General features: G+C 35.5%; 1 protein-coding gene and 1 pseudogene across 50 annotated transcripts in view; both read right to left on the bottom strand.

The window, feature by feature from the left end:
- The window catches only part of ANK2 (ankyrin 2), a 603,826-nt gene that overhangs the window by 159,303 nt on the left and 422,902 nt on the right, over window positions 1-21,621 (bottom strand). For all 50 annotated transcript variants that reach the window (XM_064481197.1, XM_031467121.2, XM_064480111.1 and 47 more), the window contains 2 exons: window positions 14,398-14,496; window positions 12,158-12,256 (listed from right to left, as the gene is read on the bottom strand). In XM_064481197.1, the coding sequence (XP_064337267.1) occupies window positions 12,158-12,256; window positions 14,398-14,496 (198 nt within the window). The remainder of the gene's footprint in view (window positions 1-12,157; window positions 12,257-14,397; window positions 14,497-21,621) is intronic.
- Window positions 15,346-16,999, bottom strand: LOC135321625 (nucleoporin SEH1-like; annotated as a pseudogene).

The following is a 21,621-nucleotide window of genomic DNA, read 5'->3' on the forward strand; positions in this document are numbered from 1 at the left end:
TTTCATGCATTCAACAGAGTAGAAATAATCAGAAGATTTCAGTTACAACACATCAACAGTTAGCTATAGTTAACAGTGTAATATATTTGTATCCAAATTTATAGTAAAATATTCAATAAATTATTAAGCACTGCAATTAAGGAAATGCATACTTAAGATATTGGTTAAAATAGGACTTGAAAAAGAATTATGAGGAATTGCACCAAATATCAAGTTAAAAAAAATTAAAACATAATGTAGATGCTAATGTTCATCTTTCTATGGTTTTGTAATTAATCAATGTTTGGAGTACTAAAAAATCACCTGGGACCATGAGTGTTACCTAAACTCTTAGTTTCCTCTCTATAAAATGAAGAAAGCAATGCCTGATCTCTGTGCAAATAATGCAGCAAAGAATAATAAAATATTCTCAATAAATCTCCTATGCTTTTCAGATTTTTAGACATGCACACCTGAAAAATTCCATCAAAGAACAATAAAAATGTAATTGCTCATGAAGCATCATAATGTGATATAAAGGGAGTTTACCTGCATAGAAAGAAACTAGAAAAATAATTACTTCTGAGGAAGGGCATGGTAGATGGGAAAGGGGAATTATGCTTTTTGTGACATATATTTTTGCACTGTTTTGATTGTTTAAGTATAAATTCACGTGTTATTTGTGAAGTTAAGACTGATGATAGATAGAAAGGTAGATAGACAGACAGACAGACAGATAGACAGATAGATACTCAAATTATATGTAACTTTTTAACCAGATATCAAAAGACTAGGGTCACCAATACAACTCTGGGTAAGACACTGACTGTGTTGACTTCAAATTCATATAATAACTGCTATAGATACAATGTCTTTAATACTCCCATCCAGTTCTAAACTACAATAATTTAGTGAGGGGCATAATATGGGGAGAATGCAAGGAACTCATACTCCCCAAATAAGGCCAACTACTTAGTAGTTCATCCATGGGAGACATCCTCAAAATAGAATACTGTCCCCCTTCCTACTGCCTCTACAATTTTTGTTAAAGCACAAAGCACAATGCTAATTTAGAAGGTCAAAAACTTTTCAAATATCTTCAGAAAAAAGAACATCAAAGTATCTATGTAAGATGTAGTATGTGGAACCTAGTTCCAAAATGCAAAGCTGTTTGATTGCTGATCAATGGCATTAGAATAAAGAAGGAAAAGAAGGGCTACCTCTAGTCTTTGCAGCCGGTGCAATCATCAAATGTTAGTTATAAACGAGAACAATGAACAAATCCATGACTGGTAGAATTTTTGTCATTAGCTGCAATACATGGTGTGCACATTGAAACAAGAATCCTTTTTTGCTCAGACCAGTTGAAAGAGGCATGCTAGTAGAAGCTGTAAATCTGATATAGCTGGATATTTTTTATTGTCTCTGGGCTTCTCTTTTTTATCAGTTAAGTTCCCAGGTTTCTATTAGTTCACACTGGTCTCCCCTCCTTTCTGCTGTGCTTGACTTGTGAATGCAAACCTAGACTGCCCTATGCTCTTATTCTTAAGAATCGATATATCTAATAAACAAAGGGAAAGTCATTCAGGACCTAATGAGTCAGTAACAACTGAACCACTGCTTCCCACATAGTGAAACAGCCTTCCCATGCCCATGACCCTAACACCAAAAACAATAAAAATAACAACGGTATCTAACAGAGAGTGCTTACTACATGCCATGGATGGTGCTAGTTCCTTTGAGCGTCAAAATAACCCTAAACTTTATGTACTAGAAAGACCCCTGTTTTACAGGTAAGTAAATCCAGGCATAGATATGATAAGTAACTTGTCCAAAAGCACAAGGTTAGTGGGTGGGTGTTGGAGCAGGATTCAGGATTCCAGATTATCTGACTCCAAGTTGTTGATCTTAACTACTGCTACGCTGAAGCCTGTCAAGCTAAAATCAAATGCTTATTACACTGGCCTTGGTTGGTTCTCATTCTAATTTTTCGAAGCCTGCTATTTTTCACTCATTTTACGTTAAAGACTCAGAGTCCTCTGGACAATTACTAGAACTTTTTCAATTTTTTGGCTATATGTCCCAAATTTGCTTCATCATCTCATTTCCTTCAATATGAAAAATTTCCCTAAAACCTAGACCCTCTTTCACCTTTCCCTGGCTTCACTGCTTTAGCAGTCTCATTTAAGTCCATTACTTCAATAACCACTTCCGTCAGATGATCCATAAATGTCTTCATTTCATTGCAGAATTCTCCTTTAAGCTCCAGACCTGTAGCTCAAACTTCCCGTTAAAATCTCCTCTTGGATGTATATATAATGCAGCTTGTGTTCTCTAACCTCCTTCCCATCAAACCCAAAACAAAAATAAAACCCTGTCCTTATCCAGTATTCTCTGTATCAGTGGACTTCATCACCATGTCCACTGATAAGTAAGGGAGAAATCCAGAAGTCATCCTTGTCACCATCCTCTTCCTCACCTTCCATATGCCATCATCACCAAGTGCTCTGAAATAGGTCTTACATCTTTTTCAATGCAGTCCCCTTTCTCCATCACCCAAACCACCAGCACTCCATTCTAAGCTAGTATCACCTATTGTCTAGAGTCAACCTCTATAATAGTCTCCAAATAGCTTTGCATCTGCCCTGGCCTCCTTCAAGTTGTTCTCCAAACTGCACCAGGTGACCTTTTCAAAATCTAAAGCTTATCTTGTTCTACCTCCCACTTCCACCTCATACTGGGCTTAGGATAAACACCTTAAAACAAAATCCTTCGTATGGCTTACAAGGTCCCAAAAGATCTGACTTTCTCTCTGAAGCCACATACATACCATATTTCCCCTAAATGTTTCAGCTCCCAGATTTCTTTTAGGCTCTTGAATGTACTCTTTCATTTTCCCACAGCACACTTTATCTCCTCTTACATCTAAGTTTCATATCAATTCCCTTCTTTAAGAGAACAGTTCCCTGGAGGGCATTATGCTAAGTGAAACAAGTCAGACAGAGAAAGACAAGTACTACGTGGTATCACTTACATGTGGAATCTAGGGGGAAAAAAAAACAAACTCATAGGAACAGAGCATAGGAAAGTAGTTGCCAGGGCCTGGGGCAGAAATAGAGGTTGGTAAAAGTATATGAACTTTCACCTGTGAGATGAATAAGGTCTGAGGATCTAATGTATAACATGGTTACTATAGCTGGTAACATATATAACTGAAATTTCCTAAGAGAATAGAACTTACATGTTCTCCCCCAAAAAAAAGAAAAAGAAAGAAAGAAAAGAAGGAAGGAAGGACAGAAGGAAGGATGGAAGGAAGGAAGGAAGGGGAAGTAAAAGAAATATGAGAGGTGATGGATGTGTTCATCAACTTGGTGGAGGAGAATCCTTTCACAAAGTACATGTATATCACATCATCACGTTGTACACTTTGTGGGGCCAACTTGAGTCCTTCAAAGTCCAAAGACTCCCATTCCTGGGACCTCAGATGTCTGCCTGAGATTCCTAAACAGGTAAAATACATTCTTCCCTGGGCATGTTTGCCCTAACAAACTAATAGCCCTAGGTAATGCCTAATCTCACAATAGCTCAGGCTGGTTTGTTTCAGCTCACCTTATCAGAGTCATAAACCCCATCACCCTTCACAAACCCTAAACTTCTTAACCTCACCTACAACCAATCAGAGACTTGTGCATGAGCCAATCAGGCACCTTGTGACCTGACCTTATAAAAGACCCAAACAACCGGCCCTCGGTGCTCGCACAGGCACCTCTGTCTCTGTGGTCCACTGTTATCTGTGACAGCGTAACTACTAAACTCCCTTCCTGTTCTCATTCTTTGTCTTTGGTAAATTCTTTTATCGCCCACAACACTGGCCTGACTTGTTTCAGGACACACTTCATATATCTCACAGTTTATTTGTCAATTAAACCTCAATAAATCGGGGGGAAAAGTAAACTAAAAAAATAAAATAATCTATGAGTATAAAAAAAGAGAGCCACTTAGACATCACTTCCTCAGGCTCCACCACCTCCACCCCCACTGCATCACTGTATCTCTGGCAAGCATTAGACAGCACACCTTAAATCCCCAAATACCTGCTGAGTGAGTGAGGGAAGGAGGAAGGGGTTGAATGATTACTTCCAACAATTTTCTATTGGTAAGTTTTATCACATTTTTACAATTTGTTTTTTTCTGCGATCCTTGCCTTGACGGATCATTGCTTTGAGGTCTTCCTGATGGTTCCACTTAGCATCTTAGTTGTTGTGGAACAGACACATTCAGCTGTGAGATCTGAAGTAAGAGGCAGACTGCTACAGCTCTATTTTATTTTACTTAACTTTTTTGTTTGTTTTTCACTGATTATTTTTAATTAAAGTATAGTCAATTTACAATGTTGTGTTAGTTTCTGGTGTACAGCATAGTGATTCAGTTATATACACATATATTCCTTTTCCTATTCTTTTTCATTATATGCTATTACAAGATATTGAATATAGTTCCCTGTGCTGTACAGTAAGATCTCGTTGCTTATTTTATATATAGTAGTTAGTATCTGTGAATCCTGAACTCCCATTTTATCCTTCCCCACCCCTTTCCATCCCTGGTAACCATAAGTTTTTTTTCTATGTAAGTCTATTTCTGTTTTTAAATAAGTTTGTGTCATTTTTGTTGTTGTTGTTTTTAGATTTCATATACAAGTGATGCCATATGGCATTTTTCCCCCTATTTCTGGCTTACTGCACTTAGTATGATAACCTCTAAGTCTATCCATGTTGCTGCAAATGGTATCATTTCATTCTTTTTTATGGGTGAGGGGTATTCCATTTTGTGTGTGTGTGTGTGTGCGCGCGCGTGTGTGTGTGTGTGTACACACACATCCTCTTTATCCAATCATCTGTCAGAGGACATTTAGGTTGCTTCCATGTCTTGGCTATTGTAAATAGTGCTGCTATGAACACTGAGGTGCATGTATTTTTTCAAAATAGAGTTTCCTTCAGATATATGCCCAGGAATGGGATTGCTGGATTATACAATAAGTCTACTTTTAGATTTTTAAAGAATCTTCAACCTGTTTTCCATAATGACTGCACCAAACTACATTTCCACCAACAGGGTAGGAGGGTTCCCTTTTCTTCACACCCTCTCTAGCATTTATCATTTGTGGGCTTTTTAATAATGGCCATTCTGACTGGTGTAAGGTGGTATTTCATTGCAGTTTTGATTTGCACTTCTCTGATAATTAGCAATATTGAGCATTTTTTCTATTTATATATTTACTGCCAGAGTAGCTTATCCTTCATATTAACTTGGAAGGAGAGAAAAAGAAGGGTCTCCTGTATGAAATTTGAGCTCTACATTATTAAGAGAAATTTGGAGCTATCTTTGCCATTTTACTCTTCTCCCTACAAGTCTTACCTCACTACAAATTTAGTTCCTTTAAAATGCAATAATATTGGACTTAGATAGGCTTGTGAAGGAATAAATAAATGGAACATTTACCAAAGATTTAGATTTTATGATGTTTAGGCCTTAATTCATTCAGGTTTCAGGACAAAATGACAACTAGTATTCACTTTCCATCCCACTTGTACCCAGATAAATGAGCATAAAGACAAAATATGTGTATTAATTTTATTTCAAAATTGAAAAATTGCTTTATCTTATTACAAATGAAAATAGTATCATGTCTTTTCAGATATGTGTATGTGTATTTAGCAGACTTGTAATTTTAATGTTATTTTTCTACTGGGATCTGAGAAAATAGTTCTATCCAATGCAAATTTTTAAAGACATCAATTCTCATCATTTCTCCAAGCATACTGGAGAGTGAAGAAAGCATATTTGCTTTGTTTAACTTGGAATATCAAGGAACACAGATGCTTTTGCAAACTTGGAATCACCCAATGAACTGATTTTCAGAGTCAAAAAGACAACAAAAATGTCCTGATTTCTTTCTTATTCCTGGCCAAATGCAAGTACATTCCATCATCTTAACTTCAGAAAATTTATATTACAACAATAATTTTCCAAAAAACCAACAGACCGATTAAGAAAGAACCATATTTATATATTTGTGGGAGGGAAGCTGAAAACAAAATCTTATTTTGGAATCTGTGATGAGAGATCCCACTTCATACTCTGTGTGTGTGTGTGTGTGTGTATGTGTGTGTGTGATAGAACGGGATGTTCCACTATGAGTTTCTACTTTAAGAGCCAAGGATGGCTTGATGGCCATACGGAAGCAATTCAGTGTAATGGGCATGGTGGCCAACTGTGTAGGCTTTCTTCCTCTTCACAGTCCAATTCAAATTCTTCATGACAATGAGCAAGAGCTAATGAAGAAAAAATTACTGGAAACTACACCTGAAAAGACATTTATCATTGCATGTAGTAGGTGTATGCACCCCTAAAATTCTGGACGTGTAATCAGTGGCCATGCAACCTTGTAACTGGCATTAATGGTCATGGTCTAAATATCTGAAAGCTAATAAAATAATAGCCTGATCATGTCCATGTTACAAATAGAAAAGTCTTCTTCTGGAATGAAATCTCCAAGATTGAAAGAACAAAGAGTGGTGAACATAAAGTAGGCAAAAGGATTCAATGAAAATAGACGTAAATTTTCAGTAAAATATAGGATCAAGAATACCAAATCAGAATATTTTATTTGGACTCACTTACCATTAAAATAAAATAAAAAGAAAAATATAGTGTACCTGAAGTTCTCATAAAAGGACTAAACACAAAACACACTAAACACAAAAGAAATTCCAAGAAAAAGTACAATAGTATAGACATAGATCAGAAAAATGAATGAAAATGATCACAAACCATATTTCAGAAAATATAGTCTTCCAGGTGTTAAAAATCATTTGGTAAAAGAATACTCTAAGAGAATGTGTGACTGAGTGTCACAGGGCTCATGAATCCCTAAAGGGTAAACTTCCTAGTTGCCTGCTTTTGTGCAATGCTTTTAGTGTCCCCGCACCAGAGTGACCAGACCAAGAGAGAATGGATGGTGTCTAAGTCAGGGACCTGGCCCTCATGGTAGGTAGGTAGGGTCTTGGATCTCTCCGGTGGAGACAGAAGGTATGGAGACAGCTAAATGGGAAACAGTATACTATGCTGAAGATAACTAAAAGGAATGGGCCCATACCAAATGGCCATAGGTCTGTGGCTCCATCACTATTTTGTAATAAGACCTTGGTTTTCCTATTTGTGCCTCAATTTTACCCATATCCAAAATGAAAATAATCATTGCTGATTCACATCATTAGAAAGATAAAATGAAATTAAATAACACATGAAAACACTTTTTAAAATAAAGAGTCTTAAGTGCAAGATACTACTATTGGGCTGTAGTTGTTTGGCATCTGAAATATATTCCAAGCCAAACTCAGCTCCCTGGACACACACTTTTTAAAGTGTCTCCTGGGAGCTTCTAACCCATTCTTTCTTCTAATGAAATTGCATTTTCCTATCTAGATATGACTATCAGGTAACTCAAACATTATGCACTCCATTGAATAAGGTAAAAGATAGAGAGCTGCAACTGATCACAAGTCCTACTTTATCCACTCTCCACAATTTTACTTAGCTCTGCAGAGATATCACTGATTCTAGGATTCAGTTTGCCTTTTCCTTTAACTGTAGTAAAATATACATAACAGAAGCCAGTTTGCTTTGTAAAATCAAAAAACAAATACATATTTTTAAGGTCATTTTATTCTATTACATTGGTTATTCTGATTTTAATGATTTTACATAGTGACTGCAATAAAGATCTAAAGAAAAAAAATACTCTTATATGAGAAACAAGAAGTCACATTTTTGTAGAGAAAATTAAAGAGAGGAGATTTCTCAGGCCAGATTTTCTTGGTAGCAACAGCACATGTTCATATTTTGAACACTGTGCAGAAAGAGAGCATTTATAACTCACAAAAAGGACTAAGTAAAAATTTTTCACCTTAAACCTTTTGCATGGATTCCACTTCAAAAGAATCAGCTCACTTGGACCCTAATACGGTTTGGGCCAGAAGAAAAAGAAATTTGAAAAATTATTCTCTGGGGTCTGTAGCAGAGGTAGAACTGTTATGTGAACTAGGAAAAGCAGTTTTGCCTGGAGATGAAAATTATGAGCAAGTGAATGATCGTCTTTGTCTCAGTTTGTCATCGATAATGACAGAGCAAATGAAGATCAAAAGAGATAATGTACACAATGCACAAGAGACAGTGCCCAGGAGTGCCCAGGAGTCAACATTATTATTTATACTATTATCAATGTTAATATCTACTGTTAGGAATGATTGGAATACACACCAAAGCTAATTCTTATACCTGAAGAGGATACATGCATATGTTTAGCCTCCAATCATATATGAGCAAGGCATTACGCCACATCCTGAAACTATTAAGAAGTGTGAGAAAAATAATCTGCTTCCAAGAAGTTTACCATTTGCAGAAATTTTAGATGTACTTTTTAAAATATGTGATCTTTTAAAAAAAATTATTGTGCAGGTGGGGAGGGGTAATTAGATTTATTTATTTATTTATTTACTTACTTACTTACTTACTTATTTATTTTTAAGTGGCAGTACTGGGGATTGAATCCAGGACTACATGCATGCTAAGCACATACTCTACCACTGAGCTATACACTTCCCCACTGTAGATAAATTTTTAAAAAATAAACCTAAGATGGGCAAATATCAACAGGCAAAAAATGCTACCAAAATGTAAAGAAACTCACCACTCTGAGAATATTTTAAAACCTTTTTAAAAATATAATTTCTTTGATAATATATAATTGGGATGATTTTTTAAAAGTCGTATCTCTGAGTCTAGTAGATTTACAGGTTATAAAAGTGACAAATGTCTGTACAGATAACTAGAAAGCATTCCAGCGTCCTTTATACAGGACTGTTTAGAAGATGTTAATATGCTTAGATTTTATGAACGTGTCTGTACTTTCAGAAAGCAAGCAACCACCCCCAGGGCAAACAGTGTTCCTCAAATCACTCTAATTTGACTCCCAGCCCCATTATTCCACCAAGACAGCTTTCACTGATGTCTTGATGAGACCTGCATGCCACTAAATCCAGGAGACCAAAGAACCAAGCCAGAGAGCTCCATGGTCGGGGCAAGGCTTAAAATTGCACCAAAAACTTGCTCAGTAGAAATGACACTGCTACAACGGAAGCACAGAAATGGAAATATTTGTTGATTGTTATTATATTAATCACATAATTCTATTTAAAATACTTAAACTGCTCCTACTGGTGTTCTGGAATTTCTTCACAAATTATAGCACTGCCTATCAAAATTGGCACAGTGTCACTTGAAGGTAAGCCTCACATGGGCCTCACAGATTATGTAGAGAATACAGAAAATTCCATAGAGGCACAACTCTGCACAACCTAGAAGCCTGTAAATGTTTACTGAATAGTTGTTCCCTGGAGCTTTTCAGAGAGTTTTTCACCTTCTTAGTTCAACAATAACCTTAGTGCTCCATTTCCAAATAATTTGGAAGTTCACCAAATGCAAACTACCATGCAGTCACCCACATTCCTATAATAACAGACTATCCTGCACTTGTTTTGCATTGTGTTCTTACAAAGATGGAGGAGAAGGTGTAACTTGAGAACAAAATTCAGAATTTATGTTGTGCATGTGGGATACCTGTGCCCTTTCTCTGGCTCTCAAAAGTGAGTGACTGTCCAATTATTATAATCATGGCTCCAACCAATTCACCCGATATCCATCGCTGTCACACAAGAAATCTGTATCTTAAACAGGACACAACAGAGAAGAATCACACATGGAGAAGGACTCATATTCACCCCCAAAAATCCTTAAAACCATGCCTTTGGAATTTGCTCTCTCAAAAGGCAAAATAATCAACCTGCTTTATATAAATTCCTGCATTTTAATTTCAATTATTAAATTATAAAATATTCTAAGTAAGTAATGATAGTTTTTATTAATTGGTAATGATGGCTACCTAAATTTAATATAGCAAATAAGGTTACAGGTCTTATCAAATGACTTAGACATTTAGAAAAAAATCCCCAATTGTAATTATTAATTTTTCTCACTCTAAAACTTTTTCTCAATATAAAAATCAGTGTGAAGCTATCTGTCAGGATTCCCTACGATATAAATCTAAATTGAGCTAACGGAATACAGTACAAATAAAGACTATCTTAATCTCTTAATGATAATATATATCTTTCTTAAGATCTGTTATGATCTGGCATGATTGTAACTCTAAAGCACAGGCTCACTGATACTGAAAGCAAATTACTGATTAAATGATTTTAGCTTGTTCTCCTGGAAAAGTCCCCAAAGCATATACATTTCTAACAAACACAGCATAATAACTGATATAACTTTTAACAAGCTTTTACCTTGCAGCATTTTTTGAAATCACTGTGTTCAACCAGTCATTTTGAGGAAAATAATCAAGTTCTTTTTATACATATTAACAGTGCCAACATACAAGTGAACTTCCCATCAAAAGAAACCTCCTACAGTCAATTCAATGCTTTCATCTCTATGCTTTTTTAAGTACACAAACTATTGATTCACACAGGTTGTGGAATCTATATTTAGACAATATTGCTGCAATATTCCTACACCCAGTTTTCTCTTACAGTCTCTAAAGCAGTGCTTCTCAAAGTGTGGTCCCTGGACCAGTAGCATCAGCACTACCTGAAAACTTGTGAGAAATTAACATTCTCAGGTCCCTCACTGGAAGTGAATCAGAAACTCTGGGCTGGGACCCAGAAACATGTGTTTTAACAAGGCCTACAGGTGACACAGGTGATGCTGTTCTAAAGCAAAAAAATGTTGTCTAGCTATCAAAAAAAGCTTTGGAGCAGGAGATTTTGTAGTGTCCTATGTCTCCAAGCTCAGGCTGCCATACTCTATAGAATATACCAGAGTACTTTACAGATGATATCAATTTTTACAATTTTTCATTTAATAAAGATTTTAGAATATGGCATATTCTCAGTAAGTGTTCAAATATTGACGTGCATTTAACCAAAAATTTGGGTTGTAAGGAGAAATGTGATCTTTTAAAACAGTATGATATTATAGAGATAAAAATGGATCATGTTATGTCTCTCATCATTTCAACAGATTCTTCCCTACAACTGAGGTCAAAGGACATAGGGGTGATTCTAATTTTTCTCCATTAGTATTTTCTGGGTCTAGAACTTGTGCCCTTCATACAACTAGAGCCGTGTCTAGATGATGGATGAATGAACAACACAGGTAATAGATATTCCTATACAAAGGCCTTTAAAGGAAAGCCGGTGAGGTTATCCCAAAGAATGGATAGAGAGGAACTGGTTTATTTTGCCAACAGCCCCTTGGTGTGGTCTATGTTATTAGAAAGGTTAAAGACTTTAAAAAATAGAGAAAAGGAATGGATCTGATTATAAATATATGCATCTCAATTTCTGCATAAATACATTTTAGATACCAAGAGTAAAGTTTTGGCCAAAGCAAAATTTTCTTCCCACTTTCAACCAGAAAAATAAAATAGGGGTCAAGTTTATAGTATGATATATTTTGATTATGCTCTTAAAATTGTTAATTTCATTTAAAAATATCATTTCCTATCCTATATAACTATTATTATATACATCATAAGGCTGGGGGTCTCAAATTTTCCTGTTTCCCTCAGGAGTTTTGTAAAGCCCACATTTGACATGTGAAGTACCCAAAATAATGCAATTCCCATTTCATAGCAGATTTCCCACTGGAATACTAATCTTTTGAGAATTTATAAAATTTAAGGAGAGAAACTATTTTTATAGAGTATATATATAGAAAGTACTTTTATAGAGCAATACAACTTGTATGAATAATTCATATTGCACAGATGTCACTGTCATTCTAGGAAAAAATACTTTATATTCTTTTTTAATGTACTTAAAGAATGATAGACTGTGCACTTGTCAAATTTTCAGTTATATTAAGAGGGAGATCATGATACACAAAGAAAAGAAGAAATATCATGGCATGGGTTAACAAAATAATTTGGCTGAAACAAATCAGAGTGTTTATAGTAAACTTATCTTCCCAACAGCTGGCTAAACCCATTAAATCAATTTCACAAAGCTGTTCTAATTTAAACTCATTTACATCAGAGAAAATCTGAATGTCATACCTGAGACTGTGCATTAATATTGGCTCCTTCCTTAACGAGAACTTTGACAACTTCTGCTTGTCCAGCCAAAGATGCAATGTGAAGAGCAGTATTTCCTTTCTGTTTTGGAGAAACAAAATAGAAAATGTTAGTTTCCAAATGTAAAAATCAAAATCGACAGGCACTTTCAATTTTGCTGATTACTTCAAGTGGTTAAAACTTGTCATTCTATTGAGACAGCAGTCCACCTTGGGAAAAGATAATTTTTATCATCAATACACTGGCCATCTCATATAGCGTCTTTCTTTTCTATCCTGAACAATTCCAGTGTAGTGTTAAGAACACTAGAAGGACTGAGTTCTTAATCAAATAACTTAAGGGGGGAGGGGGTATGTGTATATGTGTTTATGTGACAATATTATCATTTGTGTTATTTAATTAACAATTAAAGAGTCCTACCCCAAGGTAAAGTTAACTGAAAAAAAGCTTATCTGAACCACTGAGTTTATTTCACCTTGCAGGGAAACCTAGGAATTTTAAGCGGTAAAGAAACTGACAAGTCTGTTATATGTCGAGTCACCAGAGCACATGGTTGTTCAAAATATTTTGGGAATAAAATAGTAAATTTTGTGTGAACTATATAATGTTACCAATAATTTCTACCATTTGCTACATCAAAATTTACCATCCACAGTACCAAACAAAAATGAAAAATAATTTAATCTTTTCATAAAAAGAAAATATAGGCTAAGAGATTAAAAGATGCCTGTGACATGATTAAAATAAATAACAAAAAGAAAAAATTAAAAAACAAATAAATCTGTACATTCAAAGCCATAAGTTTTAGACACTAGTTCTTTTTGTTACCAACTGACTGTGGGCCTCACATACTGCTTTGAAGGCTCAGTTGCCTCCTCTTTAAATGAGGAGCTTTTCATGAGATTTTTTTCTGTGTCTAAATTGTAACCTGTGATTAAAAGTGAACCCATATTTTAAAACATCAATAGAGTTTAAAAGAAAAGGAAAAATGATAATAAAATAAACACTTAAGCAAGAAAAAGTGTTTGGTTTAATGAAGACATAAATATGAGCAACTCAGGGAAAGCAAATAATTCGATACACGTTCAAATTGACATTCTTTAAATATATGTATAACATTTATTTGATGTGGACAAGGGAAATGTTAATAAAAATGTTTATTCTCTATGTTTAAGGTAAAGAATATACTGCATACAGTGAACTTATATTTTAACTTTGAAATTGCCAAAGAGTTTTTTATTTTGTTTTTGTTTTTAAATTTTGACTAGAACTGCTGTATTACTGTGAGCAGGGTCATTCTACATTTTGGCAATTATGCATGAGATATTGGAAATCTGGGTTAACTGGCCATACTCCTAATTTATTCCAGCACTCTTTTTGTCTATCCCTGGTTAGGTTAATGCCTCAGCTAAAGGTCTGAATGACTGTCACTTCTCTCTGCATTTCCCACAACCAAATTATCACACCCTAGCCCTGGTCAGCAGGCTTGATTCTGATTGGCTACTGTTTTTTTTTTTCCAAATTAAAATTTCACCTTCTGAAGACAAAGATTTGTCATCACTGATGCTATTTCTTAAAATATCAGTTATTTCTGAAATGATTCCCCAAAGGCAAAGTTCAAATATATTTTAGCAAAAGCAGTATCAAGAAGGAAGCAATAGTTCTAGTATACCAAGCATCTTGTACATTTCTTTAAAAATGAATCCAATTTTTTACAAACACACATGATAGTGACAAAATGTAATTTTACCCTAATAATTCAATCCATGATCCAAAATCTCTTTTCCATTATAGTATAAAGGATCTGTATATTATTTTACCAAGTTAACTGAGTACATTAAAAGACATAACAACTTAAAGCATGAAAATTACTTGCTCCTTTCCACTGAGTTTACTATATCAATTTATTAAAAAAAAAGAATTAACTTTGGGAAATTAGGTGCTATTGTCTGCAAAGGAGTATATCAATCTAGTCTCTGTGAATCAAAGGGAAAAAGATAAAATATTAGAAACTAGAGATACAGAATTCTTCAGTCTCTATTAAGTCCCTAAAGGAAACAATTCAAACTTTGCAAAGTTTAATGGACAGGGTTTCTATTTCATTTCTGCATTGTTAAGAATCTTGGTGTTCTAGCAAACCTCCAAAATCTATAACCAGGAAAAGAAGCCGTAAATCACTTCCTCTCTTCCAAGGAAATAAATTCTACCAGCATGAACATTACCTTAGTGGCAGAGTCCACAGCAGACCCTCTTCCCAGCAGCTCCTGAACCAGCCCCACATGGCCCTCCTTGGCAGCCAGATGGAGAGCGTTGAGTCCATTCTAGAACAGAGGCAAACAAGGCTCAGAAGTGGGTAACGACGAGGTAGACAGTTGCTGACCTTATGCAAGAATATAACCCAGAGGACAGACTCTCATCCCTTCATTTTCTCTTTCTTTTTGCATTAGCTCGAAGCTACTAATTTCAGAGAGACTAATTTCCAGTGGTTTTAATTCAGAGAGGCAAAGAGGTAAGAAATGTGGATTCATAAGAAATGTGGATTTGGCAACTTCATTTCAACAAATTTCCTTTTAGACTAAGAAATATCTAAATACTTTTCCAGTGAGGAAGGAAAAAAAAAAAAAGATCAACCCTGTATCATTTGTTGTGCCAGCCAGAAATAAAATTCTGTCCAGTTTTAGAACATAGAAAGCTTTAAATAAATCTCCTAATAAGGTATTTTAAGTATTTTAAGTAAGGTATAAAAGTATTATAACAAATGGTAGGGAAATACCCTTTTCACAAAAAGTGAATAGACCCGTAGGACAATTTCTAAGGTAACACAACTTTGTAATGACAACATTGTACTTAAAAGACATTAAGTACTATGTCACTAATTTGTCTTGAGTTTTTTTCCAAAAATTCAAGTTATTTTATAATCCCTGATAGTACTGTAATATCTGGTTTCCCACCTATCTAAATTTCTGAAAAATAGTCACCATTGCATTGAAAAAAAAAATTGAAAATTTCACTAAAATGATATCTACATGTATTACACTGACATAAAGTCTGAAACTAGATCTTGTCATACATGTAAAAAAAATACAAATACAAACTGCTATATGGAAGATTTCCTGTTTGTGATCATTGTACATCTTACACTTAATGATTTTCTTATGAAAAGCATTCAGGCTCATATATTTGACTCAAAAATAAAGTAATCTTTTATCTCTATGCAAAATATTTATTCAATCTTCAAATTAAAATTATAGAAATTCATCTTAGCTTATTGTTTTAGACAATAAAAGACATAAGCCTGTATATATTTTTCAGATGGAATAAAGTGATATTTTCCCTCCTCCCAACGACTAATAAGGATGATAGTAACATCCTTTCATTTTAAAACCCATGTTAGTTTTAGAACATTTCAAAAAATTGTTTTTGTGACCATGTCTCAACAAAAAGCCTCTCCGTTTGTATTTGGAAAGTTTCAAATAGTGTCAATAAACTGTCTAGTACAAAAAAAAAAAAAAGAAAAAGAAAGAAAGAAAGAAAAGAAAAGAAAAGGAAAAAGATGTACACTGTATTTTTAAAGGCCTTTTGCCTTTTGGATTGTGTTTAGTAGGAAGCAGGCCGCTGGTGTATCTTGGGAGAGGTCAAACGGTGCTGAGTAAGGGGAAAACGAGGTGGCTTTTCATTCCTGTGTGCATGCAACAAGCAGCAAAACAGCAAGTTACTCCAGGTAGCTGGGACTCAGCTGTGCTTTCTGCCAGCAGGAGATCCATTTAATGAATTTGGAAGATTTGGGACACTGGACCCTACGGGAGGATTTGAGCTTCCCTGCTGAGAACTCCCACTGACCAGGCTCCCGTTACCTTTGAGGATTCCGGTACATTTCCAATTGTCCATGTAATTAGCTTTCCATAGTCTCATACAGCCATCATCGCCTGAGGATGCCAGCACTACACCTATTATATTCTAACTCACTCGCCAGACCTGAGAATTGTAATTATCAAACCGAGCCACTACGTGGATTTCAAATTTTGTCAGCCCACCAGAGGATGTAAGTTCTTTCCTGCCCACAGGCTTTAATGTAAAACTCCTCACATCTTTGGTTGCTATGGCTAGAATGTGGAAAGACCTTCCCAAGTTTGGAGCAAATGCAATCTCATGTACAGGCTCTGTGACTGTCATAAGGGTTTCAGCTTTTGCATATTTCCTGGTGTTTTCACTAAATTTGAAAATCTGAACCTTGGCCATTGCGTTTGGACTGCTGTCGTCACTTCCTACCGCGATCATGGCGGGTGAGCACCACAGCTTGAAGGGTTCCAAGAAATACAGCTGCAGCTCAGCTTGCTTGAGATCTTGTGCTGCAGAGACCACTGGCTAAGGTTCGTGACATCTGGTGCCTCATACACCCTCACGATACCATCTGCTGAGCAGGTCGCTAACATGAAGCCCATGTGCTTAGGAGCGAATTTCACATTGGTAATGGACATTCTACTGTCCACTAGAGTTGTCCTCTTCACCCAGTGGCTCCGTCCTCATAGTTTGTCATTCGACTCTCATAGTGTTTCTTCCCATACGGCAGCTGTTCGGTCAAAAGAACAGGAGGCCAAAACCTGTCCAAATTCAGGATGGGGCCATGTCACACGCCACACAGATCCACTATGTGTCTTCCAGCTAGCCGCGCAATGCCAGTCCCCACTTTCACCGCAGACCTTGACTGCTCTGGTGGCTGGAGCAGGTGGCCACTCGCCGCCCGTGGAAAACGAAAGACACACCGTAGATGAAGTCCTTGCAGACCGCCGCGATGCTGCGTGCCACAAACTGGCTGCGCCGGGCTCATTCTGCCTCCGAGAGGGCGGCGCGGGGCGCGTGGACCGCAGCCACCGGGAGTGGCACCGGGGCGCGAACGGTGGTGCTTCCCGCTTGCTGCCCCGCCAAAAATAAAGTAATATTTGTTTTTCTTTATAAAACTTGGTCCTGGTTTCTCACCAACATAGTTGTATTATTAATACACGCATGTTGTGGTTTCTATATATTTACTGGTACAACGTGGTAAGTATTAAAGCATTTTTTAAATTTATTATTAGGTACATTCCTAGAGAATTTAACAAATGAATCAACAATATAATGAAACTTGAAAAAGATGGAGCTTTATGACACCTGCATTCTATCAGCATGCAAATGATGTTAATGGTGTTGACTATACACAAATGATTCAACAAAGAAAAATTAATCTTCACTCCCTTTACTAGACCAAGGAAAGTGCTACATTTTAAAGTCGTCTTCTGAGCCAATTACTCCACACCCAGTCTCTTTGGTAACAGGAAGTATTTAATTTAAGTAGATGTAATCTACTTCACAAACAGTAAACTCATTCTAACAGTCAAGTATGACCATAGGGTAGGAATTTTTAAGAGGCTAACTAAACTTTCCTGGTATCTTTTTTATTTTACACATTCTTCAGCATGACCTCTATCAGTTTTCCTAATTTGTTTACAGGAAGAAATCTTTTACTCTGTCTCATGAGCCATTACTTAAAATGCTTTTGGAGTGTGGATCTATTACTTCAGTCAGTAAGAATCAAATGTTCCAATCATTGGGAATTGTCTAAATGGCATAGCAAATTAACACTTAAAGAATTTTGCATTTTGAAGTGTTTATTGCAAGAAGTTGCCTTTCCTTTTCCTCAATTCCTATCTCTGACTCCATCTGAGATTTCAGAACCTGAGAGTCCGAAGGGACCCTGAAGACCACCTAGTCCAGTGATTTCTTCACCTAGCTCTCAGCCCCAGGCTTGACACATAGTATCTACTCTATAAATACTGTTGGATGAGTGAATGAATATAAAGAGAGCATAACAGAATATCTTGATAAAGATTATGTTTGTAAATAATCAACACAATGTAATATATTTGAGAGAAAAAGATTGAGTAGTCCCTGGAATTTATAAGCTATTTTTTAGTATTTTTGTCAAAATGGGAATAAAGATACATGGTTTGGAGCTATTTTTTCCAGGTGCCTAGGGAACAACTGGATTTATTCTGCCCAGGAATTGTTATCTTCTTTCTAAAATATGATGCCATATAATTATTAGTAAATTCTGACTTAAGGGACAAACAGTTATCTTGCTCAAATAACAAAATCTCTCCATGTGTGACTTTCTGTATGGATCCATTTTTTATGAAGTTCCTCTCCAAGACTGGAGGAATAGGGAATCATTTTATTTGTTCTTCTGCAATTCTCTATCTTTCAGTTAAAAAAAAAATTCCTTTCTGGTGACTTTTATACTCCATTAGAATTTTCCCATTGGATCACTTTTACTTTTTAGAAATTATTTGATCTTATGTCAATGTATATTTAACTTTAAAAAAAAGTGTAATCTGTAAATTGAAACTGCCAGCTGAGGAAACATGGAGGATTTCCCACCTTAAGCTTTCTGGAGCCCTTTAACCACCCCAAACAGATCAGATCTTCCTGGACTAAGCCCATGGCTTCTGAGCTGTAATCAGCTGAAGGATGAGGAGGAAAAGGAACAGAAGAAGAAAGCATTTCTTCAATATTTGTTGGTGACTTCTCTCCTAGTTTCTTAATTTCCCAGTATTTCCCAGTATCACAACTTCCTTTCCTGTCATGGAAATATTTTACTATGTAAATCCACAAATAATATATATCAGGGCTTTTTTGCAGCTCCACACTCCACCCTTCCCCTGCTAACCCAGGCCAGATGAACTGGAAAAATGTCTCCCCTATTGCCAATTACTCTAAGGTACAGTAAACTGAATCTGGTTTTCACTTATCTCTAAAATGCTATAACATGGGCAGCATGTGGGATAAATCTACAGGGAATCTTGTTTACATTTTTAATAAAGGGTCAAGCATTATTAACTAATCATCAATCCATTATTTAAAACAAGTCCTCTGCACTGGCTTGAAAATGATCTCAAGAGTGCGTTCTGAATGTAACTTTCTACAAATTTAAAATAGAAAGGTTTGAGAATTAAGATTTTTAAAAGGTGTACATTTTTCTTTGATTCCACGAGTGACCAATTTTCTGAAGTTGGAGTTTTACAATACTCTTCTCAGCCTCCCCTCTGAGAGATAGCCCTCCTCTCCCGCTACAGCATTAGCTCAGTTGCAAGCTTTAACTTGCTGTGACCAGACTACTAGAATGCTAAACTTCCTATTTTTATTTCTCAATAAATATGGATACAATGTTTTTAAAATTAAAGTTAACAAGACACCATCTCAAATAGAATATAGTTGACATAATCTAAAAGCTTATGAAATTGAAATAAATATTTAAATTAAACAGTTTCAGGAGAGGTTATCCTAAGGAGCCCTCTGATGTCAAACTGTTTATCTTAGTTTACCCCACAGAGCTTTCTTTTCATGATTTCAAAATGTAGCTGACCTCAGTTTAATACAAACCCACAAAACAAAAAACAAAAAACATTCAAATCCACAAAACAGGATAGAGTATTTTTTTCAATAACTGGCCAGCTTTCTTCTCAATTAATTACAAGGCTGAGGCTCTAAATTAAAAGAATTTTATGAGAATAAAGTACCTATTGGTGGGACACAACGATCCCACTACAAACCACTACAATATAGTTGCATTTTATTTAAAAAATCACCAAGAATATAATTAAAAATTTCTATATGAGGGATTAGTTCAGAAACTAAACCATGCATAATATGTAAGTCAAATTCAGGACATACATGTGTCTTCAATTTCTGTAACACTGCCTACTAAAATTAGAGTGGTTATAAAGACACAGATGATGGTTGAAATTCTAATTATAAATGTTCTAAATTTTTAATCTGCCCTCTTTTAAAATGCAATCCAATCGGGACTGCTGTCATATCATGGAATTCATGTCTTTCAACCGTAGGAAATAAAAGATAAGTAACTGTCTTTACACTAATGTTTTGATTTTAGAATTTCTAGCCAAAAATATATTTAATTAGCAACTGAGTATGTTGGGTAATTGTTATCAGAAAAAAACAACTCGGCATCAACTGGACTTAACACCAAAATGTTTTATCTTGTGAATGTGAGCTAACATATAAATTAATCATATTTTAAATGGCAAGTGATAAATAAACCCATTCAATAGGACTCAGCTAACTCCCTGAGAATATACTTTGCAGTTAACCCATTTTGGTGAGTCCTTCAAGTTATGTTTCTAAAATTCAAATTTCCCCCAGGAGCTACACTAATCCTCTTCCCGCTTACCAAAGTCAATTAGCAATAATGGCCCACATTCCAAAGGATGTTTTGTTGTTAGATATTTTTTCACTTTGTGCAGGTGGGAAGGAGGTAGATATGCAAAACAGGTCACACCTTTTATGTTTGGGTTCAAATACAGGACAGAGCCTGGTACTTTCCCAGTAGTGCCTCCTATACATACAGTGTTTGAGGCACACAGGTCTTTTTTTGTATCACAGCATAAGATACTGTCAGTTTCTGCATTTATTAGAACACTCATCATGAGTGTACTGAGTTCTGACCAAAGAGTGTTCTGAGATAACTTATATTGAACAGAAACATGAACTATCCATTCTGCAAGATTAGTATCAGGGTAGATGGTCAGTGACATCACCAAAAAGCAATGTACCTCGGGCATGTTATCTCTATCCACTACAGAAATGGCTTCACTGCATCGTGAAATATTACTACACATTTGGTTTTCATATAAAGCAGATATAAGAAATGTCCATTTGAGCAATATTAATGTCCTTATGTCTATTTTATATGGGATCTCTTGATGAATTATAGTTGAGTTCAATAACAGGAAAAAGTTTAGAATAGGAAAAGCCTCTATGCTTGTTTTCACTAATCTTTAATTTAGGAAAATTGCATAATTCAATGTGTTTGGCTTTTTTCACTAGTTTACAGGAAACATAGCATAAATTCAGTATCCATCAGAATTAAGTAACACAAGTCCTTATTCCTCTCTTCTTTTTACTTCATTTTGCTTTTGTCTTATTTAGTTTCATTTTTAAATACTTCTTTTTTGGTGGAGGGAGGCAATTAGGTTTATTAATTTATTATTTTTTTTTTTTAATGTAGGTACTGGGGATTGAACCCAGGATCTTGTACATGCTAAGCACACACTCTACCACTGAGCTATATCCTTCCCTTTCATTTTTTTTAAATTTAAGTAGAGTTGATTTACAGTGTTGAGTTAGTTTCTGGTGTACAGCATAGTGACTCAGTTATACATACATATATGTATTCTTTTTCATATTCTTTTTCATTATACATTATTATAAGCTACTGAATATAGTTCCCTGTGCTATACAGTAGGACCTTGCTGTTTATCCGGTTTTGTGGAGTTTTTTTTGTAGCTTTGCTGTATAAGATCTTCTGCCAGAGTTCAGCAGGTATTCTGTGAGAATTTTTCCACATGTCAATATATTTTTGATGTATTTGTGGGAGGAGATGAGCTCTGCCT

This window comes from Camelus dromedarius, chromosome 1 (assembly GCF_036321535.1).
Source record: "Camelus dromedarius isolate mCamDro1 chromosome 1, mCamDro1.pat, whole genome shotgun sequence".
Taxonomy (NCBI): Eukaryota; Metazoa; Chordata; class Mammalia; order Artiodactyla; family Camelidae; genus Camelus; species Camelus dromedarius.